Source organism: Eptatretus burgeri, chromosome 3 (genome assembly GCF_056783735.1).
Source record: "Eptatretus burgeri isolate ZD-2024b chromosome 3, Ebu_testis_v1, whole genome shotgun sequence".
NCBI classification, from domain to species: Eukaryota; Metazoa; Chordata; class Myxini; order Myxiniformes; family Myxinidae; genus Eptatretus; species Eptatretus burgeri.
In genome coordinates, this window is record NC_140963.1 from 53,620,738 (window position 1) to 53,642,906 (window position 22,169).

Sequence of the window (22,169 nt, forward strand, 5' to 3'; positions counted from 1 at the left end):
ACCTCGTCTGCAAGTTCTCTGATCGTGATTCGACGATCATGCATCAGCAGGGTCCTCACTTGGTCAATGACGATCTCATTTCGGGATGTTGAGGGCCTACCAGAACGTGCTTCACTTTCCACTGATGTGCGACCATCTTTGAAGCGGTTGTACCACTCTTTTATCTGTGTGGTGCCCATTGCTTCGTTCCCGAAGGCCTGTTGAATCTTGCGGATCATTTCCATTTAGGAATCGCCAAGCTTTACACAAAATTTGATGCAGTAGCGTTGTTCAAGTTTTTCCATCATTTTGTCAAAAACGAAAATCAAAAACGAAAATCAAAAACGAAAAAAAACGCTCACTTACACTTCCTCACTCATCGACAGTCTGTCGGCGACTGACAGCTTCTGCAGGCGGGAAAATATTCACGCATACGGATTAGGATCGCCTACATACGTGCACCAAACCACGCCTCCCGAGCTTCATTTGTTTACGCACGAAAAATTAAGGTTGGATACTTTTTGAACACACCTTGTACATCGAAAAAAGTTTCAAACGGACACCTTACCACCATCAGAGCATTTAAATTACATCAGATGTGGCAATAAATGTGAATCATTGCTCCCAACTTGCGGACTCCATGACAGAAAACGCCATTTACACTTTTTGCCACCTCCATCCCTTCCCCGTTTAGAATTCAGTGCATGCATGGGCAACTTGTGAGAGTGTGTTCAATATACAAGACCAATTTAACCTTTTACACTTCTCATCATCACAACCGGGATGAAAAGTCTGAATTTCAGAGTAAATGTCTTAAGTTTGAAATGTACGAGTTTTCCTGAATTACATTAAGTGAAACTTAGAGATATTTGGAGATTTGCTGAAAAGGGTGAGGGGTGAGAGGAAGTGATTGTTGGGAACACTTTACTGCTGTTATTGATAAGGAGAAAGAGTTTTTACAGTTGTTTCTACAAAATTACCCTGCCTGGAACTGGGACCATAAAGATGCCCACCATCAGCTGATATGTTTCCATAGTTGGGAGTTTACCTTGAACAGGTGATAGTGAACCACTCCATCACAAGATACTGCAGAAATCCCACCACAGACATTGTCCTGTTCTGGCAAAACGAGTCGTGGCATCTCCATACATCCACAAGCAGAAGGGATAGTCGGCTTAATGTCCCCTCCGAAGAACGGCATCCTCGTTGCTGAAAAAGTATCCGCAATGCACCAGGGTGATTGTTGGAATCAAACCCAGACTATCGACATCCCAAAGGTACATATTGTTATGTTTGTGGGGTAGATGGAGGAACTTCATTGTAAAGGTAGGATTGTTTAGAGTAGCATGGTCTGTGGATGAGCAGGAGACATCTCAATGTAATTTAAGTCGGGAAACTCAGCTTAAGTTGTTCCATGTCACTGCACGGGGAGCTGGGGAGGGGGCAGTGCTGTGTTAATTAGGTTGAGTTTAAGGATAATTTCTCCCAGTTTGTGATTGCTCCCTATGACCTTTTCCTCTGCTTTTGCATTTACAAGACCAGCGATAAAAAGGAATCGCATCGTGAAAACAACAACAACCGAGCTGAACATTCCAAGCAGGCACAAACCCCGCCTCCAGGAATGACAACCAGCAAACCACGCCCCGAGGCTGATGATTGGTCGGTGAACGTGAGAGGAAGGGGACATGATCAGTGAGAATCGATGGGCGTGAGGTCACAAGGTTCGGGGTCAATGAGAGTTGTGTGAGGTACGCGATTGGTGGCAAAAAGGATCAAGCTCGCTGGTTTCCCCTCGACACGGTGAAGAAGGCTGAATGACTCATGTTCATGCTGAGGCGAATTTGTTCGCGCGCCGGAGCAAAACGCTCGCCGTTGACTGTTCGACTGAGTTGTAAAGCGTGTACGTTTCTGAGGATAGAAGAAGAGCATTCCTCGTAGTCTTATCACAGGGCCTCACAAATTGTCTCGTCGTATGGTCGAGGAGGAAGGTAGGCAATCGTGGTGAACAGACCTGGTGCAAAAGGTCCAATGGGGATCGGCGGAGTGCTCGTCACATTCCACATGTTTCAATTTTCCCGCCGATCACATCACGTGCCTTCTGGTTGAATGGTTTGCATTAGCAGGAACAATTGTCTGGGTGACAGATGGATGGTTGTTCTGTGCAGATTATGCGGTTTTACAATGAGACATAATCCGCGGCGATGCTCACCATAACAGTCAGGAGATGCATCTGATGTACGTATAAATGAGAAATGTGGTCATCATTGGTTAGATATTTATCGGTGTGCCATCCTGATGAGGGCAAATAAGCTCGAAATCCAGATCGGTGGCTCCGTTTGATGTTTAACTGATGATGACCATATAATCTTTGTCTGTTTGACAGAGTTACTGGATGGATGCCTCTGTGATGGAAGCGACGCTTTGGTGTGGACTGTGTCCAATGGGGATCGGTGGAATGCTCGTCACATTCCACATGTTTTGATTTACCCGCCGATCACATCATGTGCCTTCTGGTTGAATGGTTTGCATTAGCAGGAACAATTGTCTGTGTGGCAGATGGATGGTTGTTCTGTGCGGATTATGCGTTTTTACTGTGCGAGACATAATCTGTGACAATGCTCACCATAACAGTCAGGAGGTGCATTATATGTATATGTCTTTGTCTTTCTTTCCGCTCATTCACTGACTGATATTAAAGATCGGAACCTTCGAGGTGACGAAGAAAGCTGTAATTTTGCATGTCGATGGACATCGAAGCTGGTACACCGGGAAAAATCACAGAACCACGGGAAAGCATCCGTAAATGAAAAAAATGCAGGTGAGCGACCCAAGACAATGGGCAAGCACGGTACTTTTGGGATAGCAGGATGTTCCCACTGATCTCGATACTAACTGGAAAGAGTGCTGAACATTAATTAGTCGGGTGGTCATGAAGCCACCGGAAGTGCTCCACCTGCAATGTTCCTTCTCCCACAACACAGAAAATCCTGTTTGCATCAACACAAATACTTGCTTGAAAGTAAATATTTCCTACGAAATTTCCACCTTCCGACTTGATTTTTTTAACTTTTCTGGAATTGAAATTCCAGACAAGGTATTGTCATCGTGCACCATCCGTCTCCTATTTCGACTTCTCTGGCCAAACCGCTAGTCTGATCCGACTGAAATTTGGCAGCAATGTTCCGATCCTGACTGGTAACAGGGATTGCAAAGCTCGTCCCGGTCACGTTACTTTAAATAGGTCAAAATGGCGGACTTTGTAAATTCCTTCAAAAATCTTCTCCAGAACCACCAGTCAGAATGCGACCAAATTTGGGTTACAACATTAGGCCCATGCCCAGATCAGCTAAAGGTCCAGGGGTCCTTTTTTTTCACACACAGAGACACACATTTCATAGAGTACAATGGGAGTTTCATTTCTCCAAGTTTGAATTTTGTTGTGGAAAGTGGAATCCGAATTAAACTGCCAAGTTTGAATCTTCTCAACTGCCAATCAGTTGACGGTTATTGTAAAAATTGTCCAACTTATTTGATGTATATGTACAGGACATAATGATGACCTTTGTTTGTATTAGTTATTTGCATTTTCTTTTTTTTTTGTATACCTTGTCGAGGCTCGTATGAGAGCTAACGCACAACGCACATCAAGGGGGGCATGAGACAAGAGGGGAGGGAGTGGGAAGGACAAATCAGTGGGGAACAGAAACATTAGGAGATCTGTGGAAGGGAGAGGAATGGGACGGGGAATATGGGGAATAGAAGATGGACATTTACAGGGACTTTCAGGAAGGAAAGCAGGGAATTTGAAGGAGGTGGGCTATATCGGGGGTAGAAAAGATCGAGGATTTGGATGGGGGATGATAAGAGGTGGTGGTGAACAGCTGTTCTGAAGGCCTGGAGGGAAGAATGGGAATGAATAGAGTGAGGGAGTTTATTCCAAAGGCAGGAAAAAAGAGGAATGAAAGACTGAAGGTGAGCAGTGATTCGTGATTTTGGTAGTTTTACCAGAAGGGGGTTGTTGGCGGACCTTGAGCGCCCTGCGGAAATGTGTTGGGGACAAATCAAAGAGAGAGCAGGGGGGGCGAGGCTGGAGAGGAGACGGTATAAGACAGAAAGACCACCGACCAACCTGCGGTGATTGAGTGAGAGGCCCAAACTCAGCCTCATTATGGGAGATGCCAATGATCTGAAATGCCTTGGTTTCTACAGCGTGAAGCCGAGAAAGGTGGGAGGCAGGAGCACCAGCCCAGAGGGGAGAGCAGTACTCCATCAGGCTGCGGACAAAAGCTTTGTAAGTGGTCAGGAGCTCAGGTGGGCCGAGGAAGAACTTTGCACGACGGAGGATTCCCAGTCGGCGACTGGATTTGGAGGCGAGGTTTGAAATGTGGCTTTCCCAGGAAAGGTCATGGCAGGTAGTGAGACCCAGAAGCTTGAAAGAAAGGACTTCTTCCAGAGGATTGTTGAGAAAGTGGATGGGGGGGGGGGGTTTCTAAACGGTTCTTTCGAAGAGACATAGTGAGAGTGTGAGATTTATCCGGAATGAAAGACATGTTCCACGTGTTGGACCAGTTTGTGACTTTATCCAGATCTGCAGTGAGCGAAGAAGCTACTACTTGCCGGTCTGAGGGATGACCAATGGCACGGCAGAGGTGGAGTCATCAGCAAAGAGATATAGAGGATTTTTCCAGAGAGTCGGAGAGATCATTGATGAAAACCAGAAAAAGAACAGGGCCCAGAACACTGCCTTGAGGCACTCCAGCCTGGACAGGAAGAGGGGATGAAAGAACTCCATTTAGGGCCACACTGTGACTGCGACAGGAGAGGAAGTCTGCGAGCCATGAGTGGAGATGGCCTTGGATACCATAGGAAGAGAGTTTGGTGAGCAGGGCAGGGTGCCAGACTGTGTCAAAAGCATGTGATATGTCCAGGGTACGGCTCGGATTTCCTGTCTGGCATTGAGGACTTCCATCCATTGTTGGGAGAGCAAAAGCAGCATATCCAAGGTGGAGTGACCTGGTCTGAAACCAAATTGATGATCAGAAATCAAGCCATTGGAGAAGAGGAAGGATTTCATGTCAGAAGCGATGATGGATTCCATAACCTTGCTGATGATTGGGAGAAGGCGGATTGGTCTGTAGTTGCAGGGATCTGTTTTTGTACCTTTTTGTGCAGGGCAGTGATGTTTGCTGATTTCAAAGCAGATGGCAGATGACCTTGACCAAATGAGAGGGTGAATAGAACAGAGAGAGGGTGAGCAAGAGCAGAAGAACAGGCTTTGAGGACACGTGGGCTGATGCCGTCTTGACCGGTTGCAGAATCTGAGTCGAGGTTTGACAGCACGCTCTCCACCTTGTCAGGAGAAAAGGACACAGAGTCCAGGGACAGTTGGGTGTGACTGGGTAAGTGGGTAGAGAAAGTGATGGGTTTTGGACACAAGATTTAGCTGCAAACACCGAGTTTAGGCATTCAGCTTTTTCACGTGCGGTATCAGCAGTGCGGCCATTTGAGGTAAGGGAGGGGATGGAGGGGGAACATACACCAGAAACAGATTTGATTAGACGCCACCAGGATTTTGAGGAGGGAGAGGTTTGAGAGTTCAGACTTGAGATGAGAAAGATGTTTTCTGGCTCTCCTGAGGGGAGATACACACTTGTTCCGAGCTTTATGGAAGGAACTGAGAGTGCCCTCAGTTGGGTTTGCTTTACATGAGGCAAAGGCAAGTTGTTTCAGGACAAGTGCCTCACCACAAGCTTCAGTGAACCAAGGGCGGGAGGAAGGGTAGGACAACTGAAGACGAGAAGGGATAAATCTGTGCATGAGGGAGAGCAAGTTTCTTTGAAAGAATTCCCAGGATGAGTTGATGTTGGAGAAAGTAGCGATAGGAGACCATTCTATAAGTTTGAGGGCTGCTTGGAGACCCTGCCAGTCGGCTTGAGTGAAATGCCAGACTCGACGGCGGTGAGGTGGTTCTCTGATAATTGCCAGAGAGATGTCCACTTTGACAAGAACATGGTCAGAAGAACCGATTGGAGCGGAGGAAGAGCAGCAGATATTGTCAGGGAAATTTGTCAAAATCAGATCCAGAAGAGATGGAGTACCATTGGTTGAGATCCGGGTAGGGAAGTTGACCGATTGACTCAGTCCCAATGAGTCGCAGAAAGCTTTTGCTGAGGTGCCATGACAGGTGAGAGAGGTACCCACACCTAGCCAACTCGCATGATGACAATTGAAGTCGCCACATATGAGGAAGAGAGAGTTTGGATGAGAAGATAGAAGTTGGTCCATGTTTTCGGTTAGTGAGGTGTAGATGGAGTCATCACTGTTCGGTGGACGATACAGTACACATATAAACATGAGGTGGGAGTGGAGGGGAAGCCGTAGCCAGAGGTGTTCCTGGGGGTGTGGGGGAGTGAGGGCAGTGCATGGAGAGTGAGGAATAGAGTCTTTGATGAAGAGAGCAACTCCTCCACCAGGGCGAGGCTCAGTTCTGTCAAACCAGAGGAGGGAGTAACCAGGGAGAGATACTTGGGAGTTAGACACGTCTTGGGGGAGGAAAGTCTCTAAGGCAGATTACGTCTGGTTTGTCAGTGGCAACCTGTATGGAAAGATCTGAAAGGTTTGAGCGAAGGCCCCGGATATTTGAGGTCGACACTTTTAATGAAGAGGGAGGGGAGGAGGCTTTGGGTGCAGGGGGTGGGGGGAGAGGGGGAGGGAAGGACAAGGGATGAGGGAGGTAGGTAAGAAGGGTTGTTGAAAGAGTGTGGGGGATTGCAGAATAGCTTGGGGAGGGGGCCAGATGAGGAGGAGAAAAGGCTCTGTGGTACTGGGGGAGAGGGGGACAAGAGGGGGAAGAAGGCAGTTGAGGATTTGAGGAGGTGGAGTGAAGAGATGGAGGTGAGAGGGCAGTGGAAGGAGGCAGCTTTGTGGATGAGAGGGGGGGCAACTTTGAGAAGGATGAGTGAGGGGGATGAATGGTGGGAGAAAGGTGAGGGGGATGAATGGTGGGAGAAAGGTGAGGGGGGAGTTTTTGAAAGAGGTGAGAAGGAGGCTTGGAGGGAGAAGAGTGGGATGGTTGCTTTGAGAGTGAGGGGTGAGAGGGGTGAGTTGGCACTGAAGTTGGAAAAAAATAATGGTTGATGGAAAGCGAACATTCATAGCAAACTGGGGTTTTTAAAAGTCTTAGGTCAGAGATGCAATTTAACACAATTCTTGATGGATGCAATTAAGGCGAATCCAGAGAATGGAGAGAAGAAACGCTGCAACAGTTGGATTTTTTAGGCAAGGTATGAAGGAAAGGTCGAATTGAGAGCAGTCTGTTTAATTAGTAGAAGAGTAGTGCATTATGATACATTAAAGAGTACCACAAGTGTGAAAGAGGAAGATGAAGCATTATAAGAGATCGTTTTATTATCGTATATATTATTTCCGAGTTTGAGGTTTTGTGTCGCGCTATCTTCGACTTTGTTCTGAGCTTGAGTAACGTGATATTCGGCTTACATTATCTCGAAGACCATATGAGGTGCATGTTACAAAATAAAGTAAATAAAATGGTTCTGAAACAGTGAAATCGTATTCCACTTACTGCATTAAAGTAAAATTACTACTGATACTCAGCATCAGTTCCTTTCTCAAACACACCCACACCAACATGTCACGCAGAGCACGGGTTATGCTAGTTATTATTCATGTTTGAGAGAGTTTTCAACAGATTAGGTCAGTGTTTCTCAACCGGGTTCCCCGGAACCCTAGGGTTCCGCAAGAGGTCGTTAGGGGTTCCGCGAGAAACAGTAATAAATAGGCTAATGTATTTTTGAGTAGTTTTTGTTTGATTTAATATTCGTAATTTTACTATACACGTACGGCATATTGTTGGAAACTCCTTGGTTATTATAATAGAGGCTTCAACCTCTTGTATTATTTACAGTTATAACAACCATAGGGAATGTATTTAACGATGTCTATATGGCGCCAGTGTGAAACCGCCTTCAGTGGTTAGTGGACGTCCTGCACGCGGCGGATTCGTGTATCATTGAGTGACTGACTCAAGTATGGGACGCATGCATGGTGTCCATCTATCTTCTCTGTGCTTCCTAGCGCGAAGTCTCTCGCGAAGTGTGTCTCTGTCTCTGTCTCTGTCTCTGTCAGTTCTTCTGTTTACCTTTATTGCTTCAGCTTTGTTTGTTTAAGTTTTGTTGATCAAGTTACATGAGGTCAAGAATTGTCAAACAGACTCGGGGTTGACAAACGCTTTCAAAAATGACGTTTTCAAACAAAAAAAATAAAAATAAAATTTTTTTTTGTGAATTAAAACCTCGGTCTGAGGTCTCATAAACGAGCAGTATGTTTTTTTTCATTGCCAATAAATTGACAAAAAGGGGGTCATTTTTCCTTAAACCAGGTATCCGAAAAAAATATATTATATTTACCACGTGAACTACGATAAAAATATAAAAGAGCGAGATATTAATAATGGTATATAATAATTTTTATGCAGGGGTTCGCCGAGACATGAAAACTATTTCAAGGCTACCACAAGGGTAAAAAGGTTGAGAAATGCTGGATTAGATCATGGAAGTGTTGTAGAAAAATTTGAGGAAGAAGAGAAGTAGAAGAAGAAGAGGAAGAAGAATAATCGAGAGTCGTGAGTGAGGAAGGAGAAAGGTCGCGGTTTTTTTTTTTGTTTTTTTAAGATAAGAAATAGAGTGATTAGTTGGGAGGGATGGGGGACATTAGGAAAGTGGGGAAGATAGAAATTGAAGGTAATGGGGAAAAAAAATACGATCGTCCACCGAGGGTAACCGGAAGGCCTCAAGCCTCAAGGGTCGGTCTCAAGCGTCCGGTAAGACAAAGTCGACAAAATCTCACAAAATAGCACGATTTTTGAAACAAAACCGAACTAGGAACACACAGTAACATGTGAGAGAATAAACAGTTAAAACGGGACAGATAACGACCGGAAACTTAACTTTGAGATCGTCAGCAGAGAGCCCCGATCGAGACGTGTCGACGCTCCAAACCCGGAACTGGAAGTCAATTCCATCCCTGATGCAGAAGACAAATATTACCATTCTTTATCAACACTAATACAAATTACACACTGACCGCCATCAGCTATAGGTATCCTTACCAGCTAATAAGTGTGTTACAGCATAATTCCAGAAAAGTTTGAGACTTAGTTGATCCAATGATGCTGGATTGATATATTGATAAGTTCAGATCCATTATGATCTTTGTATATTTGCAGAGTACAGCAGCACTGTACCTTGCCTGATGTTTGATGGCGGCATTTTGGACAATAATGGTAGCCATGATAGTAGTGTAGATTTTAGTACATCACTGACCAATATCAGGGCAGTGTTGATACATACGTCAATGGGGCTCTTGTACAGGCCATTGCACCAGCCAGGTGAGCAATACATGGCTGTCAAGAAGACCAATGTGTTTGCATAGATATCAGAATGGGTGTGAGTATTGCAGCACTAGGAAGTCCACATAACTTCCTGGATGACGTTGTCCCTAGATTTGCTTTTATTGCTCGTGTTGTGAGATGTTGGCAATAACTGATGGTGACTTCCAAGTACCTTGTGGTTTGTGGACCTGCACAAGTGCAAGTATCACAGAATTCCTCTTTTTTTTAAATAAGTCTCAAAATTATTTGAAAGAAAAGCAGGAATGACAGTTTTATCAACATTTTATTGGAAGGATCAGGCCTTGGAAAAGTTCTCCAGTGTCTGGAGGCCCCTTTCGAGGGTGCGGAAGTGAAGGGATCTTCTTGAATCTCCCTTGCAATGTAGATGACTGGGTTTGACCGACACTGGCATTTCCTCAGTACCACAAATAGTCTCTATTCCACAGTACTGGCCTTTGGAAATGGCCTCATATTTAGGTTCGCCGGGAGGTAGAGCATCTTTGTATCAACTGATGAAGTTCTTGAAGAAGGCTTAATCAAGACAGGTTGATGAGGTATGTAAGACTTTGCATTGAGATCCCCAAAACCTGTCTGTAAAGGTCTACTTCTTGATTGATAACTTATGGTTGAGGCTTCTCCCATATGGGTCATCCTTACAATGCCTGGTTTCTTTATCTCACTTGGACAATCGACTTGCTGTGGTTTGTATCATTTTATAATATTTTCTCCTCCTTGCATTCTTTATGACAATTAAATAGCTGTAAATTGTCACAATCGCATTTGGAGTGAGTGTCAATTCGTAAACTGTGCATATTTTATTTTACAGGAAGAAAAACTATAAGGAATATGACTCAGCCACAGATTCTGACTGTGATGGTAAGTCCCTGAAAAGTAATTCAGTTGTGGGACGTTTCCAGAAGTATGGTTTTCTCATGGGGGTATAGGAAGATGAACAGTCCTTCAATGATGTTGTGAACCTGCATGTTGAGTTTCTCTTTTTGATTCAGACATTGCAATTCCTGCTTGCAAAAGAGCTATGGTCGAGATGGAGAACTGCATGAAGAGAGCAGTTTCTACTGGGAGCAGGAAAAGAGGAAGACGGAGAAGGTGAACTGGCATGTCTCTCACAAGTATCTAAGTGATCTTCTTCTTTATCCCGATGTTTTTGCGGGGTTGGCTGCGGGAGGTTTTTGGCCCATCTTTCACAAAATGGCTGGCCAGGCCTAACATTCGATTAAGTAGTTAAGGCAGGAATTTGGAACAAAGGATGTTTAACATCCACCAACTAATGCCGGCATACGGGACGCCAAAATTAACTTATATCTGAGGGACGGGACACACACTGATGAATCACCATGCCTGTGAAACACTGCGATGACAGTTTATAACTGGGCCGACATTCAACCCCAGGCTGGACAGCTGAGAGGAGAGTGTGTACACCTCTAGGCCATCCTGTCAGCCTGTCTAAGTGAAAGAATAAAATTACAATTTCAGAAACCATGGATTACTAAATCTGCTGATTGAGGAAATGTTCACTTCACATCCTGAAAGGGAAGAACAAACTGCACCGTTAACCAGTAAGTGCAACTTCTCCGATATCTTTCCTGGAGAAATGCTCTTCCTTGCCCACGATTGGCTGTGAAACCTCATACAGGTATGCATAGCAGGATTAGCTGTTCATTCTTTCAAATTGATTTTTCAACAGCTATAACTTTAAACTCCCTGAAGGTATCATTGAAGAACATCGCAGTGCACTTCATTAAAAAATAAAAATACAACGGCCACGGTCCCATCTCAAAATTTGAGATGGGAGAGGTGGGTTGTGAGAAGTGAGAGGTGCCCTGGTGCGTCACAGATGTGTATGTCGATTACTTGTTATTGTCTTAGGAGGTTTGACTCGGACAATCGATTGCTATGGAATGATAATGTACCATGATTGATCAACTTTACTTTGGATTATCTTTCTTGCGTTCTTACCTTCAAATGGCCTCATCAAAATCGCTGTTTCATGTTATAGATGAGTCAAAAGGTTTTCCCACAGATGTTAGTCTTTTTCAATGAACTTTCCAGCCAGTGTCACACATTCTTCAGAGCAGTTAGTGATTTTCCTAATGCTAGTGGAAGACAAAACATGTATTTGGCTCTGAAACCAGTTTTCACGGAGGGAGGGCTAGGGTGGGTGAGGGGGAGGAGAAGGAGTAATTATTCACTCCCCCTTATGGTTGTAGATAATTCCTCCTTGCTGTCTATTGTTAAATCATCACATTTTATCATGGATAAAGCGATCATTATCGAATTTTGACGCATTAACGATAAAATTTTGACCAGCAAATTATACAAGTTATAAAAGTTTTACAGCTTTTTGTTGCAAGACATCCAGCATGATCATAAAACTACCAAATGGGTAAATGTTTGGTTATCTATTGTCTGCAGACAAACTGTGCCAAGCAAATATGAACAACAGCTTGCAGCTGCTCTTACTCTGAGCCTACGTGGACAGCGACCAGAGAGCGTGGAAGAGCAGCGGCCGCGGAGCCCAGAGGAGCAGCGGCCGCGGAGCCCAGAGGAGCAGCGGCCGCGGAGCCCAGAGGAGCAGCGGCCGCTGAGCCCAGAGGAGCAGCGGCCGCGGAGCCCAGAGGAGCAGCGGCCGCGGAGCCCAGAGGAGCAGCGGCCGCGGAGCCCAGAGGAGCAGCGGCCGCTGAGCCCAGAGGAGCAGCGGCCGCGGAGCCCAGAGGAGCAGCGGCCGCGGAGCCCAGAGGAGCAGCGGCCGCGGAGCCCAGAGGAGCAGCGGCCGCGGAGCCCAGAGGAGCAGCGGCCGCGGAGCCCGGAGGAGCAGCGGCCGCGGAGTCCGGATGAGCAGCGGCCACGAAGCCCGGAGGAGCAGGGGCCACGGAGCCCGGAGGAACAGTGGCCGCTGTGCTCGGAGGGGCAGCTGCCACGGAGCCCGGAGGAACAGTGGCCACTGTGCTCGGAGGGGCAGCTGGGGCAGAGCATGGAGGAGCAGTTGCAGAGCACTGTGGAGCAGCAACTACAGAGCATGGAGGAGCAGAGGTCGCAGAGCATGGAGGAGCAGAGGCCGCAGAGCATGGAGGAGCAGAGGCCGCAGAGCATGGAGGAGCAGAGGCCGCAGAGCATGGAGGAGCAGAGGCCGCAGAGCATGGAGGAGCAGAGGCCGCAGAGCATGGAGGAGCAGAGGCCGCAGAGTATGGAAGCATCTCAGTTTCATGGAGGAGGCATATCCAATTGCATACCATGTAGGTTCAATTCTCACACCTTCAGTTCAGTCTTATCCAGTGCTGTTAATTTTTCAGCCCAAACTTATCATCTCGCTATGTTACTTTGTTGTGTCTTATAACCTGTTTGTGTTCGGTTTCCCAGTTAACACAGAAATCTCACTCCAGCCAGATTTCCGGCTTGGAAGTGACAACGACCAGAAGAGGCCTCCGTATGATACTTTGAGAACAAGTAGGTTCGGACACAATTTAGAGGACCTCAATAATGCTGTGGTCGAGGAAAAAGAATCACAAAATGGCAATCGGAGAAAGAAATATGATGGCAAGAATGTTGTGGTGACAAATGAATATAAGGGCAGTGAGGACCCATGTGAGCTGCAAATTGGACCTGACATTGCTGTGCCAGGGGAGAAGGACCATGCGAAGAAAATTGTGAAGCATAACCTTGAAAATTGTGAATTTAAGTCAAAGGATGCAGAAGTGAAAACCAAGAATGAGGTTCAGGAAAATGTAAATGATCAACCAGATAAAGATAGGAAGAGCGATGAAAGAGAAGAGGTGTATGAGATGAAGATACGTCCGAACACTGCTGTAAAGCTTACAGAAAGTCAAGCTCCTAAACAAGCAGGGCCTCAGGTGACGACTACAGGTAAGCTTCATCATGAATAAGAATGTAACTCTACATTTCCGATGAAAGAAAATAAATAGTCATCAATATAATTGTCACCATTTCAGTCACATACATTAATCACTGACTGTTACACATGGTAGGAGGTGAATCAAAGGTGGGAGCTGCCACAGATGAAGAGGAAATGCTCAAAGACTTTTCTATTCCACGCCGCAGGGGAAGGCCTCCCCGGAGAGGTTCACTGACAAAGAAAGTTCCTGCTGGTACGATTGTTATACCCAAGATTGGGCACAGACCTGCAATTGACAATAAAGCTTATTTATCCATGTACTGTGAATAAGGCTAACAGAGGGGGTTGTGTATTTATAACCACATCTACATTGGTTTCCAATGGCTTCTTATCCAGATACAAGTGGGAAATCTCATTAACTGTGTAATGGATGCCTAAACTGGGTGAATGCGTAGCAGGCACTCTTTGTTAATCAGGACATTTTCAGCAAGTCCTTGTGTGGCATGGGTTCATGGCTGGTGTGATACATGTTTCATGACCCATTGCAATTTGGTATGCCACTCATTAGTGACATAATATCAAACCTGCCTGGTTTAAAATCACAAGAAACACAAGGAAATTAGACACAGGTGGAGGCCATTCATCCCATCATGCCTGCACCACATTAACACCACACTAATTTATCAACATCAGATCAAAAGAAGAAAATGCAAAAGATATATTTTTTATAAATAAAGTATTTTTTGTGTTTTTTTTTGGGGAGTTTTTGGATTTATTTTTCTCAGGGGACGATGCATGGGCTTGGTTAAAAACACACATCAACAACCACACAACACCCCTTGACAAGACCCCCACCAACAGCACTCCGTACACATGTAGTCCAGCAGCGTAGTCTGATATTTCAGATCAATTGTTCAAATTAACATAAAAACATCAAAATTGGTACACATGTAGAATAATGCGATTCCATATGGATTCCGAACAATTCTCGATATGGAGCTACCCGAGATTGTGCATTGGTCAGCCAAGGCTGACCAAAGCTGACATCTGCCCACTACTTACATCCTCTCAGAAAGGCATCCTCCCACTCACAGCCACTCTTTGCTTCCCACAACTAAGCCAGTTTGCAATCCAATTAGCTACCTGACTAGCCACTCCACAAACCCTCACTTTGGCTAACAACCTCCGATGTGGTACCTTATCAAATGCCTTCTTAAAGTCTAGATATACTATGTCCACTGCCTTTCCCTCATCCACCCAATTAGACACTACTAAATAGAACTCTAATAGATTTGTTAAACAGGAACTACCTTTGGTAAACCCATGCTAACTACCTTTAATTAGTATTTATTTATTTCAATGGCTCCTCATCTGGTCCCTAATTAATGTCTCCAACACCTTCCCCACAACTGAAGTCAAACTAACAGGTCTATAGTTTCCCAATTCTTCTCTGGATCCTTTCTTAAATAATGGTATTACATTTGCTCCTCTCCAATCCTCCGGTACCTGTCCTGACTCCAGTGAACTATTGAAAATATCCGTTAATATCTCGCTTGCCTGCTCTGCCACCTCCCTCAATACTCTCAGGTGCATATTATCTGGACCCGAAGCCTTATTAACCTCCACCATCGAAGATTGGAGGTTACTGTTTTCACCCCTTTCTGTTTGTTTGTTTGTGAATAGTATTACGGAAAAACTGACAGATTTCGACGAAACTTGGTGGGCGGGGGGGGGTTAGGTATGGTCCAAGGATCATGCCATTAAATTTTGGACTTGGTCCCCCCCCCCAAAAAAATTTTTTTTTGTGCATTTCTACATGTTTTATGTGATTTCCAACCCCCCCCCCCTCCAAAAAAAAAATGTTGGAGAAAAGAACTCTTACTCTGTCAGCACTGTTGACATCATATTTCATGAAAAAGATACAAGGTTCACTTGAGTGACCCAGCAGTATTGGCGGCGGAGGTTTTGCACTCTCCCGAGTGCTCCCCCTCTACTTAACCTCCGCCATCTTCGAAGATGGATGGAGGTTGCTGTTTTCACCCCTTTCTGTTTGTTTGTTTGTGAACAGTATTACGGAAAAACTCCGACGGATTTCGACGAAACTTGGTGGGGGGGTTAGGTATGGTCCAAGGATCATGCCATTAAATTTTGGACTTGGTCCCCCCCCCCAAAAAAAAATTTAGAGAAAATTTTTTTTTTTTTACATTTCTACATGTTTTAAGTGATTTCCACCCCCCCCCCCAAAAAAAAAATTTAGAGAATTTTTTTTTTGCATTTCTACATATTTTAAGTGATTTCCAACCTCCCCCCCCAAAAAAAATTGTTAAAGAAAAAAAAAATTTGCAACTTTTTTTTTCAACAAAATTTCGATTTCTTTATTTTGCACTTCGACATGTTTTAAGTGATTTCCACCCCCCCCCCCCCCCCCCCACCCAAAAAAAAATATTGGAGAAAAGAACTATAACTGTCAGCACTGTTGACATCATATTTAATGAATAAAATATAAGGTTCACTTGAGTGAGCCAGCAGTATTGACGGCGGAGGTTTTGCACTCTCCCGAGTGCTCCCCCTCTAGTCTACTCTTAGATTACCTAGCTGTTCCTTTACTTCCTCCACTCCAACCTGGATCTTCTGTAAAAGCCCTTCCTCACCTCCTTGATAGATACTCTCAGCTATTGACAATTCTCCTGAATGTTCTTAGCGCACCACAAGAAGCGGAATAGACGTAAGCAGAAAATAAAATCTATAGCAACTTTAACAAAGGGACAATGAAAATGTTATTGATTTAATCCAAAATGATATAAGATAGAACGAGAATGGCACTCAGTATCGCACATACCTTCGCCAGGCTGAACAGGTTACGTTTTGTACCCCATTGATGGGCCGGGTCTGCAGCCAGACCTTAACCAAAATCTAATCGGCTTGTTCTTGTCATCTACCCAACTAATCGACCAAGTTTTGTCTTAACCAGTCCACAACCTTTGGAAACATAATAATATATATCGTTTTTGGTCCCTTCTCTCAATAGTGAAGAATCACTTAGAAAACAATTTTTTCTGGTATCCGGATCTTCACCCAAATCTAATCAATTCGTCCTTGTCACACACTCAACCTGTCCACCAGGTTTCATACAAATCCGTCCATAACTTTTTGAGATATCGTGCTCACAGACAAACAGGAGTGAAAACATCATCTCCATCCACCCACGGTGGCAGACGAAATGAACAAATAACAATTTCAAGAATGCTTAATAAATAACAATAAACTTGCTTTACATAAATTATATCAATAATTACTATCTTTACACTAAATGATACAATGACAGCATAACTTTTTGCTGTGTATCCTTGCTCTTGTTACAGGAAATCGAAGCTGTGGTACAGTCGGGCAAAGAGAGAATATAGAGAATGGAGGGTATGGAAAAGATCTTAACAAGGGAATTGAAAAAAAAGGGAAAGGCAGATCAAGTGGGAAGCCTGGGAATGTGAAAGAGGAACTGCTTGTTGTATTTGAAGGAGAAAATGAGAACAGGGAAGAAAGTCTAAACGAGGACGATTTTGTGGATAAGAAGAAAGATCAGAGCAAGGAAGAGAATGCATCTGCAGTACAAGGAGGAGGGAAGCAATGTGATGAGGGTAAGGTGGATGGAAAGAGAGTTGAGAGTGCTGTAGAACTGGTTGGGAATGAAACCATTGAAAATAGATCAGTAAGTGGAAATAACAATGAAAATTCTGACAATAAAGGAAAAGGTAAAAATAGGAAGCGTAAGGAGAAAGGAAAGGATGGAGAGGGCACTGAGAGGAAGAGGAGTAAAAAGACGACAAACAAGGAGAAAGGAAGAACAAGCGTCGAAGTTCAAGATGGTGCCGTCCTCCTTGAAAATCTGCATAATTTAACTCAAAGCTTGGGAACACCGAGCCCACAAAGTCCCGGTGAGACAATGTCAGATTTAAAATTGTTTAATGGTGTTGCTGATGATATGATAATTCATTAAAGGCCAGCTATTTATCAAGTACACACAAAAAGGAGTGTGGTGGGGGATGTGAATGTGGGGGCTAAATTGAGAAAAGGAAGAGTAGGATGATAGAGAGAGATGGGGGGGGGGAGAGAAAGAGAAAGAGACAGAGAAGGTTAAGGAAGGGGGGAGAGAATGCAAATTGGAGGAGTTAAGAATAAAATGAGGGAAGGCACATGTGTGGAGCATTGTGGGAGGGGGCAGTGGGGGGATTGGGAGGGCAGTGTGGGGTGGGAAAGGAAGGGGGGAGCAAAAACTCACCATCTTTGTGTACATCATAAACAGACGGCCCGTTACAATATTTCATAGGATATAGTGCAATGACAGCAATGCATAAACTAACTTGTTGGTGTACTTGCCCTTGTTACAGGAAAGCAAAGCTGTGCTCCAGTCGGACAAAGGGAGAATATGGAGAAAATGCAGAAAGGAGGGAATGGGAAACATCTCAACAAAGGAAACGAAGAAAAAGGGAAGGCCGGAACCAATGGGAAATCTGGGAATGTGAAAAAGGGTCTGCTTGTTGTATTTGAAGGAGAAAATGAGAACAGGGAAGAAAGTCTAAACGAGGACGATTTTGTAGATAAGAAGAAAGATCAGAGCAAGGAAGAGAATGCATCTTCAGTACAAGGAGGAGGAAAGGAATGTGATGAGGGCAAGGTGGGTGGAAAGAGAGTTGAGAGTGCTGTGGAGCTGGTTGGGAAGGAAACTAATGAAAACAGATTAGTAAGTAGTGAAAAGATGAGCGGAATTGAGGTAAGTGGAAATACTGAGAGTTCTGAAAACAACGGAAAAAGTAAAAATAGGAAACGTAAGGAGAAAGGAAAGATTGGAGAGGGTACGGAGAGGAAGAGGAATAAAAAGACGACAATCAAGGAGAAAGGAAGAACAAGTAGCAAAGTCCAAGATGGTCCTGTCATCGTCGAGAACATCCGTTTCACTCAGAGCTTGGGACTACCAAGCCCACAGAGTCCAGGTGAGACCGAGTCACAATTACACAAATGTTGCATTTCACTGGGAGTGGAAATATCCTGCTTTTGTGGATTAACAAATAAATGGCCTGAACATTGCATGTCTGAAACACATTCTGTTTGTTCAATGTCTGTCGGAAATTAAATCGATGGAAATTACTCTTTTATTGAAATATCCAAACTAATAACACAGTTCGAACTTGTATTATGGGCTGACAGGATGGCCAAGAAATACGCACACGAGCCTCAAAGCTATCTCGTCTGGGTTTGAATCCCAGCCAAGCCATAAACTGTCATCCCGGTGTTTCACAGGCAGTGTGATTCATCAATGTGTGTGCCGTCCCTCGGATGGACGTTAAAATGACGTCCCATCTACCGGCATTCGTTGGTGGATGTTAAAGATCCCACGGTGTCCTTCGCGAAGAATAGGCGAGCTATCGCCGGCACCATGAACAAATTACAAATTCCTGCCCTAACCATTGCTGGGAAGGCGACGGCAAACCACCCAGTTTAACCCTCGCTCAGGAAGCTACTTCGGCAGTATTGATGCTCTGTGAAGATTATGGTACATCAGAGAGAGAGAGAGAGCGAGAGCGTAATGCCACAGTTTTCGTAATATCACAGTACTATCCTGATTTTAAAAAAATATATATTTTACCTTACCTAATTGCCACCTCAATGTCTGACCTTTGAAAGGTGTGAGGAACGTGGAGCATCCTGAAGGAGAGACGGACACACTCGATGGAAGTGAAAGACCTGGTGTGATCAGAGGGCCAGAGTCCCGTTCCCCCATGGCTCGGACCCCAAAGCTCGCAGCTTCCAGTGGACCAGGGACACGTTCCCCCGGAGGGAGCCTTCGGCTTGGTTTGTCACGCCGAGCTCGTGTGAAACCCCTGCACCCAGTGTTTGGGCCCTCGTGAACCCGACCAAGATCGGTGGACATCACCCGTGACCTGCAGAGACACCTGTACACATCCTGGTTTTTTTTAAAAACGTCTGCTCTCAGTTTCCCAACGATTGCACTCCTCCACCGACCACACCAGATCTATCTGTATGGAAAGAAAAACGGGGCACAAGGTTGTTATAATCGTTGTGGTTTCAAATCAACAAGGTAACATTGATTTTTAATAGAATAAACTATTTCTCCATGTTGTCATCTCCACCACCGAAAGTGGACAGAGGTTACGTTTTAGGCCTGGTCTGTCTATGTCTGTTACTTGGTGAAAGTATTTCGCCAATTATTTTAGTCTGCAACGTCTGTTTGTCTGGCACACGATTTTTGTCCACAGTTTTGAAGCAATCGTTCTGAAATTTTTTGTGTATGTATGTGACCGGCCAAGGACAGCAATTTGCATCTTTGGTTTGGATCTGGATCAGGATACTAAAAAAAATTTAAGTGCTTCTTCGCCATCGAGAGATTGGGCCAAAAATAATACATAGCATGATGTCTCAAAAAGTTGTGGACGAGTTATGACAAAACTTGGTGGATGAGTTGGTAGGGTGACAAGAACAAGCCGATTCGATTTCGGTTCAGGTCCAGATTCAGATCTGACCTACCAGTGGGATACAACATGTAAACTATTCAGCCTGGTGGAGGTATGTTCTCTACGGAGTGTCATTCTAGTTTTATTGTTGTAATTTTCGTGCAGAATGCATGAACCCCCCCCCCCACACCCCCCAATCCATCCATCCATTGGGACCATACTCTGTGTAGAGCATTGGTGCTGCCTGAGCAGTCTCCTTGAATAATGGGCACAATCCTGGACAGGTCGCCACTCCGACACAGGATACCAGCAAGCTGGCACTCATTTTGCCGACCTCGGAAAGGATGACAGGCAAAGTCAACCCCACCTGGTATTCAACAGCCGAGTGGGATTTGAACCCAGGATCCAAAGATCCCAAACCCACCACCCAAACCATTAAGCCAACACCAGGCATATGAACCACAACCCCCCCCCCCCACACCTTTTCATCCTCATCATTTAAAATTATGCTTTGGATCATAATGAAGCACTTCATTGCAAGTCTCAGGAATGTTAAGATAGAATGTCAATATAAAATATTCCAAAAAGGATATCACACACCTTGATTGTACGGTCATCTCAAAGGTAATTTGATTACATTTCTAATATTATGGGGTGTTGTTTGTAATAGTAGTATATTCTAACCATACCTCTTTAATGAAAATTTTTCTGTAATTCTAAATATCTTAATGGATGTCATTTTTTCCTCTTCATCAAAACAATCTTTCATCGTAATGTGCCATGCGTGATGCGGAGCACATGTGTTGCTGAAGCAGTTACGAGGTGACAATCCCATTCGGGTCACCAATCCGTGACCCAGAATGCCAGGACAGGAATATTAAATTTGTTTGTGGTGCCGGCGATAGCTCGCCGACTCCTTGCAAAGGATACCCTGGGATCTTTAATGTCCACCAACTAACGCCAGCAGACGGCACACGAGTTTAACTTCCATCCGAGGGATGGCCCACGCATTGATGAATCACCCTGCCTGTGAAACACCGGGATGACAGTTTATAGCTGGATCGAGATTCGAACCCAGGTTAGATAGCTTGCAAGTGAATGTGCTTAATGTGCAAGCACATTAAGTGAATGTGCAAGCTTGCAAGTGAACCATCCTGCCAGCCCTTAAAAAAAATTCCAGGAGGATAATAGACTTTTTCACAGGGAGACATGACCTTAACCTGACATTTTGTCTTTTGCGACCTGTTTGGATTGCTGTGTAAGTTTGAGCAGCGGTATGTTTGTTTATACTGACCATGAGAAATCGACATTGCATTCTGTGCATAACGTTGACAACAACATGATGCTGACGTTATTATTTATGTTAACATAATAACATTATTTTGCAACATAACGTTAACGGTCACGCTTACATAAATTGTTTAATCGAGCGACTCAAGATCAATTTAACCAAGAGGATCACAAATGTGAAATAATTGAGGTTCACTCATGATGTTTGTAATAAAGGGTTCAGTGCTGAGAACAAGCAGCTGTCATATAAATGCACCATTGGCATCACGACGAGCCAAGCAACGTTTCTCAGTGAGAACGAGCCTTTTAATGATCAGTTGACAGATTTAGCATCATACAACTCATCCAATTTTGAAAGAGGTTCTGGCTTTGAGAAACTGCTGCACTCAGGCTTTCCTTTCTTCTCTCAGGAGCAGCACAAAGTTTCTAGTAGCACTATTACTAGGGGCTATTGCAATGCTGCTAATGTAGTGCCCCCTCGGTATGCTAAGACAATAATTTGTTCAGGATGCCAGCAATAACTCGCCTCTTCGAAGAAAGACACCGTGGGATCTTTAACATCAACCAGCATGCAGACTCGTCCCCAGCTGAGCATGCATTGAGGGGACCGCACACTGTGATGTGAAGCACCAATCCAACAGTTTATATTTGGACTGAGAATCAAGCCGAGCATAGAACCCAGGTTAAACAGCCCAAAGTTAATTGTGCTACCGATACACCACCCTGTGAAGACCGAGCTTTGTCCCATATACTCTCATGGAAATATTATTTGGATATATTGTTGGCCATGGAAGGATTCAATAAACCACACTGCTGGAGAAATGTCCTCACTTTGACTACATGCTGATGCAGTCACATACAAAATGGCATGACAGGTTGAATGGTTTGTCCCAATAGAGTGCTGCAGTATCATCTCCCCTGATCATTAGCTTTCATTCAGAAGCATTTGACCACAGCTATGCTGATCGAACAAACATGGATCCCAGGAATGAGTAGAGGATAGGGGGATGGGATGGTCGAAAAGGACATGTCCGAACTATGCTCCAACCAGCTATGAAGTGAAAGGTGTAACAGGACCACGACTCAAAGAGAACAATACATTAACCCACCTTACCCAAATCAAAATTGATCCGAAATAAAGTCGTTCCACTGG

At 44.5% G+C, this 22,169-nt stretch overlaps 2 protein-coding genes across 2 annotated transcripts in view; one reads left to right on the top strand and one right to left on the bottom strand.

Moving 5' to 3' along the window:
- FERRY3 (FERRY endosomal RAB5 effector complex subunit 3) overlaps positions 1–19,053 on the bottom strand; it is a 108,062-nt gene extending 89,009 nt beyond the window's left edge. The window contains exon 1 of the mRNA XM_085873384.1: positions 18,930–19,053. Within this exon, the coding sequence (XP_085729510.1) occupies positions 18,930–18,958 (29 nt within the window). The 5' untranslated portion in view covers positions 18,959–19,053. The remainder of the gene's footprint in view (positions 1–18,929) is intronic.
- LOC147029899 (uncharacterized) overlaps positions 1–21,683 on the top strand; it is a 28,199-nt gene extending 6,516 nt beyond the window's left edge. Inside the window, exons 2-9 of the mRNA XM_085873381.1 lie at positions 10,215–10,264; positions 10,396–10,495; positions 11,822–12,642; positions 12,767–13,270; positions 13,393–13,512; positions 16,622–17,191; positions 17,645–18,247; positions 18,939–21,683. Coding sequence (XP_085729507.1) covers positions 10,215–10,264; positions 10,396–10,495; positions 11,822–12,642; positions 12,767–13,270; positions 13,393–13,512; positions 16,622–17,191; positions 17,645–18,247; positions 18,939–19,162 — 2,992 coding nt within the window. The 3' untranslated portion in view covers positions 19,163–21,683. The remainder of the gene's footprint in view (positions 1–10,214; positions 10,265–10,395; positions 10,496–11,821; positions 12,643–12,766; positions 13,271–13,392; positions 13,513–16,621; positions 17,192–17,644; positions 18,248–18,938) is intronic.
- Positions 21,684–22,169: the final 486 nt, after the last annotated feature.